Genomic DNA, 13,017 nt, shown 5'->3' on the forward strand with positions numbered 1-13,017 from the left:
AGTAAAATGAGTAAGAGTCATTAGGATGGGGAAACTTCCTGGTAATGCCTTTGAGATATTTCATGCTGTAACTCTGAAACACAACCATCCCTTTTGCATAGGTGGGGGGGGGGGGACGACTGTAACTTTTCCCCTCTATTTTAGAAATCCCCTCCCCAACTTTACTTAGGGAAGAGAAAGAGAGTCAGTCATTTTGACTCTCCATAGAATCCTACGTTTTAGCACATCTAAAAGGCTCTCCATAAAGGAGAGGGAAGCCTATTAGACCAAGACATATTAGCCAATAAGACCATAGTGAATACAAGGATGTAACCATGCTCTTTGGACTTTCCACTACCATTATAAAGCTGTGAAAACATTATAAAGCTCTCCAATGAATTAAATACTTGTCTTCACTCAGGAGCCATCTATTATTTCACAGGAAACATCAGCTCTTACAGCTATTTACAATAAAATCCACCCACTCTAAAAACTTAGAAACATTTATGTAAAGAAAAACCCTGCCTATTTCACCCACCTCACCCTGCATGGTAGCTTATTAAAGCTTTACAAAAGTCTCAGTGCTAGAGTACTTCTGCTGCTCTTGCACAATTGCAAATCACTTACTATAGCAGCTTTCACAGGCCCGTCCTGCTCCCGTGTTCTGTGCCTGTCCTCCTGTACCATTTACCACTCCTGGTTTGACATTATTTACATTGATCTGGTTGGGGTTTGGCTTGTTACTTAAAACACAAAGCAAAAAAAGGGAAAAATTAATTGATTGTGACATGTAACTTTCCTATGTGACAAAAAATATGGCCTAGAAGATTAAAACTGAAGACGTACATTTCTCATATATTTATGAATTCCAAAACAAGAAACATTACTTACCAGTAAATAGAGGTTTCTGAATACATTTCCTCTGCAGATCATACTGTAGAAGTCACATGCCATTTCTCAGGAGTCCCAGAACCACTTAAAAGCAGTTAACTATTCTGGTCATGAGTATACCTTAATTACTGATCTGAAAACATTCTAATCTAGGTGACAAAAGGGCCATATCGACAGACGTCCCTCTGCTCCGCTCTGCCTGAACAACATTCACCTCTAAAGAGGTGAGGAAGGAGAGAAAGTCAAGGTGGATCTGCAAGGGCAAGAGATTCAGAGAATTCCATGGTAAAGTAGCCTTCCTTTCTCCTTCAGAAAATTGCCTCTTCAAATCCCGTCTCTCTGTAGTAGACTGGCAAGCTTACAGGCAAGAGCTCAGAAGTACTAATTCAGATTCAAGGTTTGCCCTCCTGAAACAAGCACCTACTGCCACTGCAGTATTAAAGAACTGCAGAGTAAAAGGTGTAAAGTGAATCCTCAGATAACCCAAATGGAAACACCTTGTACAGACAGCAGTCTTCCCCATCTGATTCAGAGGTATTTCCTGTGCAATTTCCTAAGAGAGATGTGAAAGGAAGCATCTTAAAAGGTCAAGAGCGCCATCCCATCCCATCCAGCATAGAGATTATGGCACTCCAAGCCAACATGTAGAATCAGATTTATTTACAGACCTTATTTTACCACTCCCTTCAACAAAATCACAACAGAATTAGTTAAAGTACCAGACTGCAACACAGGGGATCTGGGTTCAATTCCAAGACTTCCTGTGTGACTTTTGGCTAGTCATTTAGGGCTTGCATCAACAGTAGAAGACGACACTCTACTGGGATGAGATTTCTAAAGCACATTCGTGCTGTGCGTTAATGTGCCTGTGTAGACCATTGAGCTGCATACCTTTTTATACAGCAGTACTGCTCTGTATGTATATTTAGCACTTCATCGGCTGACTTCAGTGATACAGTTTACCACATTTCACTAAGTGAAAGCCAACACAGCAGAGAGCCAGATTCTATTCCTTCTGATGCAGCATCAACAAAGATTTAGTAAATTCCAATCAGTTATACCTGTATAAACTCATCAAAGGCAAAGAGGTTGCATATGAAATTATTCTTGAGACAATGGCATTGGGCAGGCATAAATAAGATAACAATTTGGCCTAGAGAATCTTTAAGACAAGTGGGGATATGAGAGAAAGAAAGAAAACTCCTCAGTCACTGTGTTTCCAGGGCTGTTAGAAAAACACATCATTTTACTTGGAACTAATTACATGTGATTGGGAGTCACAGAGACAGAGAGAGCCTAGACACAATCTTTTTTTTTTAAATAAATAAAAAGTGTTACATGCAGATTCTGCTACAGTGGCACACAAGGACCATAAAGGCTCCAAAGTAGCCAGGGGAGCCTTTTCCAAGAGCAGGAGAAGCTTCAGACTGACCTGTGTTACTCTCTTTTATACAACATGGTGGGCTTATTGAGAGGAAGAAGTGTGGGTGAGGGGGAAGGTCTGTGTACTGCTAAGTGCTACAAACATTCTGGACTTCTCTGGTCTGCAGGGCTCCCCAGGCAAAGCAGAAAAAAAAGAATTAATAACTGGGGCCTTTTTACAATCGTGGTTCAATTGTTCTGTTCTTTAGCTGATGCACTGTCATGGCCCTAATGATTGATTATTAAGGGATTTGAAATGGCTCTAGGATTTATAAGTCACGGCATGACGTTCCAACTCGGGGGGGGGGGGTGAGGGGGGGGTCTAATGTTTGTTAAAAGGATCCTTAGGTATTGGTAAGATCCTTCTCCACCAACATTAAAAGTATAGATCACTGTTTTAACATACTTATAAAAGAGGAACAGAATATACTCATGCATGGAAATTTTTCTAGTCTATACTGAATCTCCAAATAGTCCTATCTAAATGGGAGGAAGACGGTCTTGGGGTTAAGGCGCAAAATGATGAGTCAAGATACAGAGGGTCTATTTTCAGCTATGCCACAAAGAAATTTTACTTGCCCTGTGCTGGGACTATAGCTCTTCAAGATGTGTCCCCCTATGGGTGCTCCACTTCAAGTGTGTATGCACCTCTTGAGCCCTTGATGGGAGATTTCTAGCTCTTAACAGTTTGATGTGGAGACTGGTTTTGTGGGCTGTCCATCTGCCTTGAACCATAAGGGTGTCAAAGTGGGTCCCGCATCCTAACAGGGAAGTGTCAGTTAGTCACTGTTGGGGTTGGGTGACAGAAAGGGATAAACGCACAAATGCTGCGTTGCTCCTACCACCAGTCTGGGGAGTTTTTTAAGTGCAAGAGGACCGTCACCTACCTGTCCAAAGTGACCCTGTTCAGAGAATAGGTAGTTTTTAGCCAACCCTGGAAGCAGCAGAGGTGTAGCCTTGTGTGATTGGTCACAAAGATACAAGCTGCCACACAGCCCATGCATTGAAGATGGTACTTTATTGTGACCAAAGGGCTTCCCTGAATTGTCCCTACCAGACCAAACAAGGTCACAAATCTGTCCAAAGGGAGGTACAAGTACACTCTTATAAACTGTATCCTTTATACATGTACCAGCATGGATTTCTTTACATTCAGCTGTAGGCCCAACTCTTGGAACAGAGCGAGGGTCATCTGGGTGGCAATAACACTGCCTTGAAGGTGTTGCTCTTGAGTAGCCAGTCGTGGAAGTACAGGAAGACCAATATCACTTCCTGCCTAAGGTAAGCTGCCACTACTACTAGAACCTTTGAAAATACTCTTGGAGCTCAGGATAGGCCGAAGGGGAGCACGCAATACTGAAAATGATCTTTACCTATGATGAATCATCAGTATTTCCTATGTGGTGGGTGTATAGTTATATGAAAGTAGGCATCTTGTAGGTTGAAGGACAAAAGCCAATCCCCATTCTCTAGTAAAGGAAGAGAAGGTTACTCACTTTGCAGTAACTGAGGTTCTTCGAGATGTGTCCCCCCATGGGTGTTCTACTCCAGGCGACTGTGCATCCCAGCGCCATTGATCGGAGATCTTCGGTAGCACTGCCTGGTCGGGACGCACGCACACAGCTGCTGTTTCACGGCGTTGTTAGGGTCTGCCTGAGCGTGCACATCCTGCTCCTCCCCCCCCCGTCAGTTCCTTCTCTACCATAGAGTTGTCTGATTAGTACTCCAAAGTAGAGGGGAGCACCCACAGAGGGACACACCTCGAAGAACCTCAGTTACTGCAAGGTGAGTAACCTTCTCTTCTTCGAGTGCTGTCCCTGTGGGTGCTCCACTCCAGGTGAACGTGAAGCAGTACCCACTATGGTTGGTGGGATTTTGGAGTTGCGGCAGTGATAACGGTAGACAGTACAGTGTGGCCTACTATGGTGTCTGCTGTGGTATCCTGTGTGGTAGCATAATGTTTGGCAAATGTGTGGTCAGATGTCATAGAATCATAGAATATCAGGGTTGGAAGGGACCTCAGGAGGTCATCTAGTCCAACCCCCAGGTCATCTAGTCCAACGTGACCGCCTTGCATATACTGGTAATAGGTACGTTGTGGAGGAATGCAACGGATGTTGATATCACTCAAGTAGAGTGAGTTCTGATGCTCTTGGATGGTTGAGCATTCTGAGTCTGGCAGCAGGATCTGATGCAGTCAGAGATCCACTTGGAGAGTCATTCCTTAGAAATAGCAGCACCCTTTGATCTCTTGGTAGTGGACACAAATAGCTTAAGGGATTTACGGAATGCCTTAGTTCTGTCTAGATAAAAAGCAATTGCCCGTCTGACATCGAGGTAGGGTGACCAGACAGCAAGTGTGAAAAATCAGAACAGAGGATGGTGGGGTGGTGGTGAGGTAACAGGAGCCTATATAAGAAAAAGCCCCAAATATCGGGACCGTCCCTATAAAATACCCTACGTCCAGGGTACGTAATGCCACTTCCTGTGGAGTCTTGTGAGGTTTGGGATAGAATGCAGGTAAGTGTATTGGCTGATTAAGGTGGAAAGTAGACACCACCTTGGGGAGGAATTTGGGGTGGGGTCACATTGTTACCTTGTCTTTAGAGAAAATCGTGTAGGGAGGGTAGGCCATCAGGGTGCTTATTTCACCGACCCCTCTCACTGACATTATGGCAACCAAGAAAACTACTTTCATAGACATGTGGAGCATGGATGAGGTAGCCAGGGGCTTTAAGGGAGGCCTCGGAGAATTAGGTTGAGATTCCAGGAGGCTGCTGGTGGGTGAATCTCAGGGTAGGGATTTGAAGGCCCGTGAGGAAGCGTGTTATGGTGGGGTGGGCAAAAAGTGAATATCTGTTCAGCGGATCATGGAAGGTGGTGAGAGCCGCAAAGTGTACTCTAACAGAGCTGACTGAGAGCCCGTCCTGTTTTAGTTTTAAAAGGTAATCTAAGATGTCAGGGAGGGTCAGGGTCTGGGGTGTCAAGCATTTGTGGAAGCACCATATGGAGAACCACTTTTGCAGGTAAGTCTTACAAGTAGAGTCTCTTCTACTGTGCAGGACAACGTATTGGACTGGCTCTGAACAAGCTAATCCGTGGGTTTGAAACCATGAAGGAACCACGCCATCAGTTGGAGTTTCTGAAGCTGCAGATGGAGAAGCCAACCGTTATCCTGGGAGAGCAGGTTCTCTGGTTTTGTCCACCATTGTAGGAAGGCCAATACGTTTGCTGGAAGAGTTAGTGTCATGCAGAAGCTGTGTCTGCTGGGTTTGTAGTTGGAGTTGAGCCAACCCTGAAGACATTTCATGTGCAGTCTGGCATATTTGACCACAAAGGTGGTGGCTGCCATGTGGTCAAGAAGCTGTAGGCAGGTTCGTGCCCATATTCTGGAGCGAACAGAGAGCGTGTGTATGAGATGCGTAATAGCGAGGAATCTGTTGTGTGGGAGCAACGCTCTGGTTCGAATTGAGTCCAGGTGAGCTCCAATGAACTCGATCTGCTGTGTGGGTATCAAGGTGGATTTTTGGAAGTTTATTTTGCAGGCCTAGACTGTGAAAGAGGGAGATGATAAAACGCATTGCCTTTAATGTCTTGTCGTATGTGCCGCCTTTGATAAGGCAGTCGTCTAGGTAGGGGAAAAGTATAATCCCGTGTTTGCAGAGGCGGGCCGCAACTACAGCTAATGTCTTGGAGAATATTCTCGGTACTGTGGACAGTCTGAATGGAAGCACTCTGTATTGAAAATGGTTGTGTCCGATTGTGAATCGCAGGAAGTGTCTGTTTGCTGGATATGTGAAAATAGGCATCTTGTAGGTCGAGGGCTGTAAACCAGTCCCCTTGTTCTAGCGCGGGTATTATTGTGTCCAATGTGACCATCTTGAATTTCTGTACGCGTACAAATTTGTTCACTCGGCGTAGGTCCAGTATAGGTCTCCATCCCCCGCTTTTCTTTTGGGTCAGAAAGTAGTGGGAGTAGAACCCTTTTCCCCGACGTTGCATTGGTACAGGTTCCACTGCACCTAGCTGTAAAAGATGAGCCACTTCTACGTGAAGTAGGTGCTTGTGAGCACCCTGAAGAGGGACAGGGAAGGGTGTGCGGGCAGGATATGAAAGGGATGGAGTAACCTGATTGAACTATTTCCAGGACCCAGCGGTCCTGTGTGACCTGTTGCCAGACATAGCGGCAAAACTGGAGGTGGTGGCCAAATAAGCGGCAGAGTCAATGGGCGGTTTCGCAGACCCCCGACAAACACTTTAAAATTGCTGTTTGTTTCTCGCTGGGTGGGAGGTAGCTGGTTGCGCATGGTTTTGTCTGCGCCTACAAGATCTGTTGTGGTGCTTCCCAACATCATATGGTCTGGACTGGGGCCGGTGATATTGTTGTGCGCAAGGCCTCTAATAAGGTTAATGATGTCTCCTGGGGAGGGACGGGTATATGCCCAGTGTGTGCAGGGTGTGTCTAGAGTCTTTCATATTGTGAAGGACTTAGTTTTTTTAGAAAAAAGTTTATCTTTGTCAAAGGGAAGGTCCTCCACTTTGGTCTGCAGATCTTTGGGGACACCGGATACAGACAGCCAGGAAGACCTGTGCATCACCACCGCAGTTGCAGTAGTGTGGGCTGCTGTGTCTGCCATGTCCAGGGATGCTTATAGTGCCATCCTGGACACAAATTGACTTTCGACAAGGACTGACTTCTAGTCCTCCAGGATATAGGAGGTAAAATCAAAGAGCTTGTTGTAATTGTCATAGTCATAGCTTACAAGGAGGGCGAAGTAATTTGCAATTCTAAATTGCAAAAAGTGGAGAAGGTATAAACCTTGCGGCCAGGAGCTCAAGCCATTTGAGGTCCTTGTCTTGCGGAGTGGGCCGGTATTGTGGCTGTTTTGTTCTGTGTTACTACATCCACTACAAGAGAGTTTGGTTGTGGGTGGGGAAAAAAAGAAATCTACACATCCTTAGTGGGAACATAATATTTACGTTCAGCCTTTTTCCTTGTTGGTGGGATGGAGGCAGGGGTCTGCCAGAGAGTGTCAGCTGGTTCTAAGAGGGCTTTGTTTATGGGTAGCGCGATCTTTGAGGGCGCACAGGGTTGGAGGATTTTGAAGAGTCTGTGTTGTGTCTCCTGGACTTCCACCAAAAGGAATGTCCTGGCTGAGTGCCACCTGCTTGAAAAGTTCCTGGAATTGCTTAAAGTCCTCCGCATTTTGTGGCGGTGGAGGCATGAGGACTCCATCTGCAGCTGATGGAGAGTTAGGAGCTGGTGAATCAGGGAAGAGTTCATAGCCCACCTCTTCAAGAGGGGGTCCAGGAGCTCTAGATGTAGATGGAGCTGGAGATAGAGGCGCAGAATGGGCTTGCGGTCTGGTGGAAGGGCCGCGAGGAGGAGTGGTAGCAGGAGCCGACCAAGGGTACCACTGAGGCCAAAGCACAGGGTAAGAAAAGTGAGGCCCTGCCCATGGGGGGACAAAGTAGGGAAACTGAGGCTGGTTCTTGTGAGGTGCCATGCCTTGAGATAGATATGGCTCTGGTGGAGGAGGAGAATCAGGCGGGGAGAACTCTGTCTGCTGCTGCATGTCACTCTCCCTGTCACTGGGGGTAGCCAGGTTGGGTGGCGAGAATGGCTGTTCAAACACTGAGCGCTGTGTGTCAAGGAGCAGAAAGTAAGGCTCAGGGGCCACGGAGATGCCATCTTGATGCAAAAATTGCTGCTGCTCCACGGGCTATGGTCCTGCAGGGCACGGAGCATGAGCGGAAGCCCGCAGAGACTTTTGTTTAGCTTTCATGGGTGCCGTGGGCTGTTTATAGGCACCCTGCATGGGGTCCACGTCTGCTGTGGGGGTGATGGGCAGACTCGGTGCCAGGGTAGAATGCGCTGCCGGTACCGGGTCCATCTTCAGTGCCGATGGGACTGGTGCCAAGGAGAGCTTCCCTCTGTGGGAAGTCGGGTCCCTGCTTTTGCGCTCCGTGTGAGCCATGGCTGAGGTGCTGGGGCGGTTGGAGGTGCCTGCTTTTGGCGCTATCAGCACCGAGAGTAAAGATCTCGTCGGAGACCCTTACCCTTTTGAAAGTCTCTGTGCGGAGACATGGGGGCTTCCTGCCTCCTCACTTGAGAGGGTGAAGCCGCGCTCCTGATCGGTTCCAACGTAGCAGGGGCGCGTGAGGGAGAGGGTTTACTTGTGCCCATCTCCATAGACGGCTGCAGAGATTTCTCTATCAGGAGCATTTTTAGCCATAAGTCCCTGTCACGACAAGCCCTGGTTTTCAGGCTGGTACAATGGATACACTTAGCAGGTACGTGTATCTTGCCGAGGTACTTCACATACCGTGAGTGTCCGTCAGATCGCGGTATAGGTTCCTTGCAGGAGTCGCATTTCTTAAAGCCCGGGCACCCCAGCATCATTGACTATGATTGCCATGGGGAGAGTCTCAATGGGAGTCTAAAGGAAGAGAAAACTTTTTGTTTTTAAACTAACGAACTATTCAAAAGGAAGGGAGAGAACTGGGATATTTCTGTCTAACTATTTCTATTTCTTTTTACTTATTTCCTTCAGTGACCAGGGAAGAGGTTCAGCACTGCCCCGAGTCTCATCTTCAGCTGAGGACGGCTGAGAAGGAACTGAGGGGGGTGCGGGACGCATGCGCTGAGGCAGACCCTAACGCCGCCGTGAGACTGCAGCTGAGTGCGTGCATCCCAACCAGGCACTGCTACCGAAGATCTCCGATCAACAGTGCCGAGACGCACTGACACCTGGAGTAGAGCACCCACAGGGACAGCACTCGAAAAAGAATTAAAGTGCTAGAGTCACCATCCTGAACTTTTGAGGCTTCATGAATTTGTTGATCAGTCTCAGATCCAAGATCAACCTCCAACCTCTGTCCTCCTTTGGCCCTAGGAAGTATTTTGAGTAGAAGCCCCTAACCCTAGGGGAAGGGTTATATCGTTCCTAGTCAGAGGAGAAAGTCTACTTCTTGCCTCAGTATAAATTTGTGAGGGGGGTCCCTGAAGACAGATGGGAAGGGGGGTGTGTGGAAGGGAGGAGTGACACACTGGATAGTATATCCCGATGTTATGACTTTCAAGAATCATCAGTCCATGGTGATTCACTCCCAAGCCTGGTCAGAATGGACAAGACAGTCCCCAAAGGCAGGGAGGCAGGCTAGAGCGCAGAAACTGTAACTCCAGAGTCATCGTCGAACCCTAGATCAACCCATCAAAACTGTTTAGATGAAGCCTGGGTGGTCATGGAGGGCAGCTGTGCAGCCCTCTTCCTCTGAAACCTGTCTCTCTCTCTGGGAGGCTCTGGGGTTCTATGGTATTCCAAGAACTGAGCAGGGCATGACCTCTGGGCAGCCTGAGACCTACTAAAACATTTCTTGCTCGTAGGTGTGTAAATGCCCAAGGAATGTACGGTAGCCCCAGAGCCCTTCAAAGTGTGCAGGGAGTCATTTGTGTCTCCAAGAAAAGCTTATGATCATCAAAAGGAGGCCCTCTACTGTGTTCTGAACCTCTTTAGAAATTCCAAAAGTTGGAGCCATGATACCCTATGCATAACTACTGCAATGGAGATGGATGTGGCAGCACTATCTACAGCAACTAGAGACTCTCGGAGAGCTGTTCTGACAACAGCTGACCCTCGGCAACGACAGACTGGAACTGCTCCCTGCAGATATTATAATTAGTAAAAGTTGTATGTTGACCATACTTGGTATGGTATCTTGCGATCCAGAACTTCTGCAACCCTGCCAAGACTTTTGTCCAAAGAGATCCAGCCACCTTTGATCCTTGTCATAAGGGGTAGATCTTGAAAAATGCTGTCTACCCCTTTCATTCACCACATCCACTACTAGGAAGTTAGGAGGGGATGGGAAAATAAAAAGTCAGAATCCTTAAGGGGCACATCGTACTTATCAATCCTTTTGCACCTTGATGGAATAGCGGCAGGTGCCAGATAGTTTTCGCCAGATCCAGAAGAGCCTCATTAATAGGTAGCATCACTCTGGAGGGTGTTGCAGACTGCAAAATACCTAGCAGCTTGTGTTGTGGCTCTTTGGCCTCCTCCAGAGGGATCTGCAAGGTGTCTGCTTCCATTCTAAGGAGGCCCTGAGACTGCCTAAAGTCAGCAGCCATAGAATGTGGAGAAGGCTTCTGGCAAACAGAGGCTAGGGACACCATCCCTGCCCATCCTGGCTAATAGCCATTGATGGACCTATCCTCCATGGATTTATCTAGTTCTTTTTTGAACCCTATTAAGGTCTTGTCCTTCAAAACATCATGTGGCAGGAGTTCCACAGGTTGACTGTGCACTGTGTGAAAAAATACTTCCTTTTGTATTTTGTACTTCCTGCTGCCTGTTAATTTCATTTGGTGACCCCTAGTTCGTGTGTTATGAGAAGGAGTAAATAACACTTCCTTATTTACTTTCTCCACACCAGTCATGATTTTATAGATCTCTATCATATCCCGCTTTAGTTGTTTCTTTTCCCAGCTGAAAATTCCCAGTCTTATTAATTGCTCCTCACATGGATAACCCGAATCATTTTTGTCACCCTTTTCTGAACCTTTTCCAATTCTAATACATCTTTTTTGAAGATGAGGCGGCCACATCTGCACGCAGTATTCAAGCTGTGGGCGTACCATGGATTTATATAGAGGCAATATGATATTTTCTGTCTTATTATCTACCCCTTTCTTAACGATTCCCAACATTCTGTTAGCTTTTTTGACTGCTGCTGCACATTGAGTGGATGTTTTCAGAGAACTATAGCTCCAAGATCTCTTTCTTGAGTGCTAACAGCTAATTTAGACCCCATCATTTTACATGTATAGTTGGGATTATGTTTTCCAATGTGCATTACTTTGCATTTATCAATGTTGAATTTCATCTGCCACTTTATTGCCCAGTCACCCAGTTTTGAGAGATCCTTTAATAGCTCTTTGCAGTCTGCTTGGGACTTAACCATCTTGAGTAGTTTTGCATCATCTGCAAATTTTGCCACCTCACTATTTACTCCTTTTTCCAGATTATTTATGAATATGTTGAATAGGACTAGGCCCACTACAGTCCGCTAGGGGACTCCACTATTTACCACTCTCCAGTCTGAAAACTGACCCTTTATTCCTACCCTTTGTTTCCCATCTTTTAACCAGTTACCGATCCATGAGAGGACCTTCCCTCTTGATCCCATGACAGCTTACTTTGCTTAAGAGCCTTTGGTGAGGGACCTTGTCAAAGGCTTTCTGAAAATCTAAATACACATAACCACTGGATCCCCCTTGTCCACATGCTTTGCCCCCTCAAAGAATTCTAGTAGGTTGGTGAGGCATGATTTCCCTTTACAAAAACCATGTTGACTCTTCCCCAACAAATTATGTTCATCTATGTGTCTGACAATTTTGTTCTTTACTATAGTTTCAACCAGTTTGCCTGGTACTCAAGTCAGGCCTGTAATTGCAGGGATCTCCTCCAGAGCCCTTTTTAAAAATTGGTTTCACATTAGCTATCCCCCAGTCATTTAGTACAGAAACGGATTTAAAGGATAGGTTACAGACTAGAGTTTAGTAGTTCTGCAATTTCACATTTGAGTTCCTTCAGAACTCTTGGGCGAATACCAGCTAGTCCTGGTGACTTATTACTGTTGAGTTTATAAATTTGTTCCAAAACCTCCTCTAATGACACCTCAATCTGGGACAGTTCCTCAGATTTGCCACCTAAAAAGAATGGCTCAGGTTTGGGAATCTCCCTCATATCCTCAGCTGTGAAAACTGATGCAAAGAATTCATTTAGTTTCTTCGCAATGGCCTTATCTTTGAGTGCTCCTTTAGCAACTTGATCGTCCAGTGGCCCCACTGGTTGTTTAGCAGGCTTCCTGCTTCTGATGTACTTAAAACATTTTTTGCTATTACTATATCAATATCCTCATGTAATACAAGGCACTCTAGTTCACCCATATTATTTAGACTTTGGTTAGCTGTTCTTCAAATTCTTGCTGGCTGGAGTACTCAGGGAAAAAAATTAGAGGAGGAGGCAAACCGCCGCTCCGGTGCTACACTCACGAGCTGCCGGTTCTACAAACAGCTGGACGCGATGCTTGATGGTGACCCGACCTCCACTGCGAAGTCCCCTGTGGATACTTCGTTGGCTTCATTGCCAGTTGAGAGTAGCAGGAGGAGCCAATCTTGGATGAAGAGGGGGAACCAGAGGCAGAGGATGACTCGGAGGCCAGAGATGCATGCAGTTGGGAGCTCTTTTCTACCCTGGAGGAGCCTAGCCAGTCACAGCAGTCAGATATTGGCGAACCGCAGACAGGAGAGGAGGTCCCTGGTAAGTGGATGTGATTTTGGGAATTGCTGAAGTGAGTTGTTGGGGGCAGGAAGGTTGCAGACAGCAGGCTTGTCTCCCACCTCATGCCTAGTTTGAGCGGTAGAACAGGCTGTTGATACACTCCCTCACTTCACGGGAATCTCCCTCAGAAGATCTCCAGGAAACTCTCGTGGCGACACTGGGCAATCTGCTCCCGCAGGTTCCTTGGCAGAGCTGCTTTGTTTCTTGCCCCATTAATTAACTTTCCCATGCCACTGTGCCGTCACGGGCAGGGGGGAACCATAGCTGCACACAGGCTAGCAGCATAGGGGCCAGGGCCCAAGCCGCAGGCTTGGAGAAGACCCTCCCCTTGATTCTCTACTCACCCTCAGCAGCAAAATATCTTCCATAATGATCACCT

General features: G+C 46.6%; 1 protein-coding gene across 11 annotated transcripts in view; it reads right to left on the reverse strand.

The window, feature by feature from the left end:
• The window catches only part of LOC128841594 (metastasis-associated protein MTA1), a 367,485-nt gene that overhangs the window by 46,582 nt on the left and 307,886 nt on the right, over positions 1-13,017 (reverse strand). For all 11 annotated transcript variants that reach the window (XM_054036784.1, XM_054036783.1, XM_054036782.1 and 8 more), the window contains one exon: positions 607-722. In XM_054036784.1, the coding sequence (XP_053892759.1) occupies positions 607-722 (116 nt within the window). The remainder of the gene's footprint in view (positions 1-606; positions 723-13,017) is intronic.

The sequence above is a fragment of the Malaclemys terrapin genome, chromosome 8 (assembly GCF_027887155.1).
Source record: "Malaclemys terrapin pileata isolate rMalTer1 chromosome 8, rMalTer1.hap1, whole genome shotgun sequence".
NCBI lineage: Eukaryota > Metazoa > Chordata > Testudines > Emydidae > Malaclemys > Malaclemys terrapin.